General features: G+C 42.3%; 1 protein-coding gene across 1 annotated transcript in view; it reads right to left on the reverse strand.

The window, feature by feature from the left end:
* Nucleotides 1–5,525, reverse strand: part of ZC3H12C (zinc finger CCCH-type containing 12C) — a 51,044-nt gene that overhangs the window by 8,158 nt on the left and 37,361 nt on the right. Inside the window, exon 3 of the mRNA XM_009282614.1 lies at nt 2,601–2,740. Within this exon, the coding sequence (XP_009280889.1) occupies nt 2,601–2,740 (140 nt within the window). The remainder of the gene's footprint in view (nt 1–2,600; nt 2,741–5,525) is intronic.

A 5,525-nucleotide genomic window follows, 5' to 3' on the forward strand; every position in this document is an offset into this window, starting at 1 on the left:
TTTAGTGGACATGGTGGTGTTGGGTTGACGGTTGGACTCTATGATCTTGGAGGTCTTTTCCAACCTCAATGATTCTATGATTCTATGATAAAAGAAACATTACTTATCAAAATGCCTGTGAAAAACTCCTCTGGTTGAGGAGGGGGAAAAAGAAAAATATTAAATCTTACTGAGTGTTTCAGCAGATAGGTAGGCTACGGTCATGTACAGCCAAGGGTCTCCCATAACTGCGCTCCTTGGTAAAGACAGACCCTTTGTGGTACCCAGCAAGAAACAGTTTTTTAAATAATTCCAGTAGCTCACATTAATGGGATTGCCTCAGAAAAGTTTCTGCCCATCAAAAGAAGGGGTTACTACTAGTACCCACAAGGACTAGAAAACCCACATTCTGTACAAACACTCAGGCTCTTCACAAATGTTAACAGCATCCCCTAAAAAGATGTCGAACGTCATCTTGTAACCAAGAGCAAATGTGGGGTTTTTTTTTGTTTGTTTTATTTTACCTCCAGTAATAGTTCAGAACATCTCTTTCCTTGAAGGGTTTACAGTTTTATATACAAAGTCTTAGCAAATCCAAACAGATTTCTCTTTAATCCTGCTAAATAAATGTGTTTAACATTTTATCTAATTCCTTCTTGTCCTACACAGTCCGTGAATCACCTATCCGAAAGCATTTTCTCTTTCTCTGTGTGGGACCTGGAGATCCTGAGGAGCTTTGAAAGATGGCCTAAGGAGGTTGGTCTGAACTAAGATACTGGACATAGCACCAGTGCACCTAGCGCTGAAGCACGTACCCCTTGTGTTGATTCTCCTAGCTATTACTCTCCTCAGAGCAGACAAGCTATGAAAGAAAAAAACCCAAAAAGCTAGGCAACATCTAAAATGGCAGAAGATGCTTGCGCAGTGAATATGAGTCACGGCTCTTAATAATGGTTTAGATCTCAAATAACTCAACTGTTTTGTAGCACAAGAAACTTTACAGGGAACACATTCCATCTAGAAAAAAAAAGACTCCAACAGGAAGAAATACAGCATTAATATTACATATAAGCAATATATTTGATACAAGCATTTATCTGCTTAGTAGAAAAAGCACAAGATTTTAAATGAAATACAACCTTTTTGTATTCACACCCCCCCCAGTCAGGTGGTGAATGATGAATAAGAGTGTGATGGAAGGTTATTTTTTTTCCTCACTAAGAAAGAATAAAAAAATTTCCCATGTGATGATTGGCAGGTAATAATACAAAAGATGCAGCTGTTGTTTAATCCAAGAAGCTTCTCACAAATACTGACAATCTAGAACCATCCTCATATTAGTCATCTAAGACTTTTTCAAAATTCCAGGCTGCATATCTCTGGAAATGGAGTGTCAGCACAATGTATTCCACAAGACTGATAGCAAACAGGCTCCCTGCGTCCTGATAAGAAAACTGAAGAACCTCTGTTTTACAGAAGATACAATAACCTTCTTTGATCTTCCTCTCATTTTCAGGGTCCATGATGACTCATGGCAAACTGATTTTTCATTGCTAGACAACTAGTCAATTCTAAGTCTTGCTACTTTCTTGAAACTCCTTTTGGGGCTTCTAGCCCTATCCACAGCTCTAGCAGATGTCACAATTTATTTCTAAATAGCCAAATCTTTATTACTTAGCCAATACTCTTCTCATACCTCCAACACTAGTATAGTGAAAGAGAAAGGCTTCAAGAGAAAGGCTCCACACTGCCTGTGATGAGGGGAAAACAGCAGCTTTCCAAACATTTTCTTGCAACATGATATATTCTATTAGCAATCAAGCAAATGAAATGAAGTGTTGTGAAGATCTTTCCACATATTTGAAAATGCACATGGTAATCAAAACATGCTTCCATATTCTTTTAGAAGCCATAGCTACTACTCTCAAAAGCTTCCCCCCCTTTAAAAGTAGCCATGTTTAAAAAAACCCAGAAAACCCCCCAAAAACCCCAATCTCCCCTCCCTCCTAAATTCTAGGGTTTTCTCCTCTGCTTCAACTTTAGGGCAGAGGGAGGACGACTCTCCAGCCTTCACACAGAATCAATTAATTTGATCAAGAAACAAATGCCTCCACCAATTTTTTTTCCTAGATAAACAGGTTCAAAATTAAGATTTTCAAAAGCTATCTCACTTGTTAATAGTAATGATGAAAAGGGGAACCGTTCCCTTCCTGTCAGGATAATTGCCGTAACCCCAAGCATGGGCAGTGATTCACTGCAGGTGACCGGCAGACAGGCCAGCCTGGCAGAATCTGCTCACCACAAGCAAGGTCACCCGGTGAATCACTAATTTCAAACCTCTTCACTGCCAATGCTACATCGGCGTAACAGATTTACAAAACGGTAATTACATTCTTCAAGAAGTAAGTAGCACCGTTAATGGAAAATTTATCAGGTGAGCAGAAAAGGCGGACTTGGAGAGGGCATTGCTTTGTTTTTTTCCTTGAAGATCGCAATGAAGTTACTACACCAAAGATACTTTCTATTATAGTCTTTCATTTCTAAAGATTTGTTCATTTGAGCAGTAGCACTCATACTGTGCAAAGTATCAAACAAACCAGCAAAGGTGGAACAGAGCTTACCTGTGATAAGAGCATCAGGTCTTGACTGTTCTTTTCTCCATGCTGGCACAAACACTGTAACATCCTTGTGGCCTCTTTCCAAAAACCAGTCTACTGCCAATTTGATTCCTCGACAAGAAAATACTTCTTTGTTCCCGTGGCTGAAACACACATTAAAATTCCTTATTATATGACTTTGCTTTTCTATGACTGTAAACGGAGCACAGCGAAACGCGTATCTCAAAGCCATGCTCTTCACTTGAGCCATGATTTCTAAAGGCAACTGGGAGTCAGTCTGAGCCTTGCCCAAACGTTGCCATCACTTGCAAAATGGTGTGGGAGAGGTATACTAAATTTGCCAAACAAACATTTTTAGCATCTGTACACAGATTCGACAAGTAAGGAAAAATGTAAGTAGAGAGTGTTAAAAATCCTCATAGCCCAACCAAAAGTACGTAACAGGCACCATGGAGACTTGATGAGGGAAAGCAGGAGGCCTGAAATACCAACATCAAAGAGTGCAACATGTTCAGGAAATGCCAGCAGATGAGGACGGAGCACCAGTGTGCATGGTGGCGGGGAAGAGACAGCAGATCCCCACTGCAGGAGCTCTGTGATGTCCCATCTGAACAGGGAAAGAGAGAGGAGAAGGACTCCAAGCCCAAGGGGGTGGCAGGCACTCTGCAGGACAGATTAGGCAAACCGGAGAGACTGTCCAAACTCAACATGACAAAACTAAGAATTTGCTTAGCACTGCACTTCGGTAAGAGAAATTAATTGTGTATTAAAAAAGCCGTGGAGAGACAGTTTGGCGGAAACCAATCAGACACAAGCAAAACAAAAGATGTGCATCTATTGTGCAATAACTGTCTGAGGTAAGGCAAGAGATGCAATTATGTCATTTTCTAAAGGCAGATGAGTCCTCAGTCAACTTCTACATCCAGTTTCGGGCACAACATATTACAAAAGACACAGAGGAACTGGAAAGAATCCAAAAGAAAGTGAAACGAGACCTATGGGGAAAGGCTGAAGGAAGCGCATTTAGTTAATCTGGAGAAAAAAGGCAGCTTGTGGAGGAACAAAACAATCTTCAATATATAGGAGGTAATTACAATAGAGGACAGCAATCAACCATTGGGTGTCTATGGAAAAGTTCTGGTAGCAGGGGGCTGCAGGATGGCCTCTGTGAGAAAAGGTCGGGGGCTGCCCTGTGCCAGGCAAGCCCAGCTACAGCCAGCTCCACAACAGAGGAGAAGGGAATGAGGAAACACCAAGGCCAGAGGAGGAGGAGGTGCTCCATGGGGAGCAGGTACTCCCCCAGAGGCACTGCAGCCTGTGGAGAACAGGAAGAAAAGCACGAGAGGAAGCAGCAGCAGAGAGAAACTGCCATGTCCTGACCGCAACCCCCAGCGCTGTTCACTGCCTCTCTGAAGGGACTGAGTGTCACCTGCAGCCATGACAAGGGGGAGGAGAGGTGTCTGGAGTGAAGTGATCCTGGGAAAAGGAGAGGATAGATGTTTTCCCCCCCTAAGTATTTTAAAGATTGTGCTTTTTGTTTCCCATTATCTGAGTCAGTAATTAAATATTTATGTTAACCTTCCAACTGAAATATTGGAATATTCTATTCTAAATTCCCCAAGTTGAGTCTGTTAGGCATGCAAGAGTACTTGGTGAGTGATTTCCCTGTCATTATTTTGACCCATGAGTTTTCTTGCTCCTGCTCCTCCTGTTTTCTCCCCTGTTTTGCTGGTGGGGGGAACGAGCACCCAACTGGGTGGGTGCCCGGGTGCCAGCTGTGGCCGACCCACCATAGTCCCACTGGGTAAGGACAGAAAAGTTGTTAACTAGTGTAAGGAACAGTTAAGCAGTATGTTAGAGAAAGCTTTCTAACTGATCAATGAGACAGTCTGTCCATGGATTTTGGGATCTCCTCACCGGACACTTTGCAGAACAAGTCAGATTGCTCCTCTGGGGCCAGTCTGGGTTCTCCATGCACAGGAGAAGAGCAACTTCTCTGAGGTCTCTCCCAACCCCACAGCTCTGTGTAGCAGAAGAAACACAGGGGCATGGCAGCAAGCCATTACCTTTTGCTTGACTGGCTTGTCATGCATAGCACGTATGCCACAATCTGCTTTCCAGAAAGGTAAAAGACAATTCTTTCACTGTGGAGTGATTTGTGAAGGGGACAATATGATGATGGATAGACACAGGGATCCTAAAAGTTCCTCCTACTTGCATGTTTTGAGGTAAATAAAAACACCAGAAAGTTATTTAAAAACTTTTTTTTTTTTAGTAGGACCATTATTTCCAGCTTTCTAAAACATTATCACTGCCAAAGTATGGCAGTGCTACTTTCCTTGATACTTTGAGGGAGCTTGAGTAATTGTGCAATGGATGAAGTGACACAGTAAAAGTGGAAAAAAATTCAAAACAATGTTCAGATTCCAGAAGCCTGCAAAGGAGGTGGCGTACAAGTTCACCTGTATCTAGGTGTTGAGAGAGAATGAGTCATGGCTAACACCTCTCACAAAGCATCATCCTCAGCAGAGGCTGTGTTGAAGGTCGCAGGCCCCAAACAAAAGAAAAAAAAGAAAGGAAAAAAAAAGAGGGGGAAAAAAAAGAGCCCACTACCATTATCTGGATTTAAGTGAGGAACTGTACTACTTCCTCTTCTCATGATGCTGGAGACAGGACCTGGAAACATAATCATATGGAATCATAGAATCATAGAATCATTGAGGTTGGAAAAGACCTCCAAGATCATAGAGTCCAACCATCAACCCAACACCACCATGTCCACTAAACCATGTCCCTAAGTGCCGCATCTACTTGTCTTTTAAATACCTCCAGGGATGGGGACTCATCCACTTCCCTGGGCAGCCTGTTCCAATGTTTCACCACTCTTTCAGTAAAGAAATTTTTCCTTACATCCAATCTAAACCTCCC

This window comes from Aptenodytes forsteri, unplaced genomic scaffold, assembly GCF_000699145.1.
Source record: "Aptenodytes forsteri isolate BGI_AS27 unplaced genomic scaffold, ASM69914v1 Scaffold294, whole genome shotgun sequence".
Taxonomy (NCBI): domain Eukaryota; kingdom Metazoa; phylum Chordata; class Aves; order Sphenisciformes; family Spheniscidae; genus Aptenodytes; species Aptenodytes forsteri.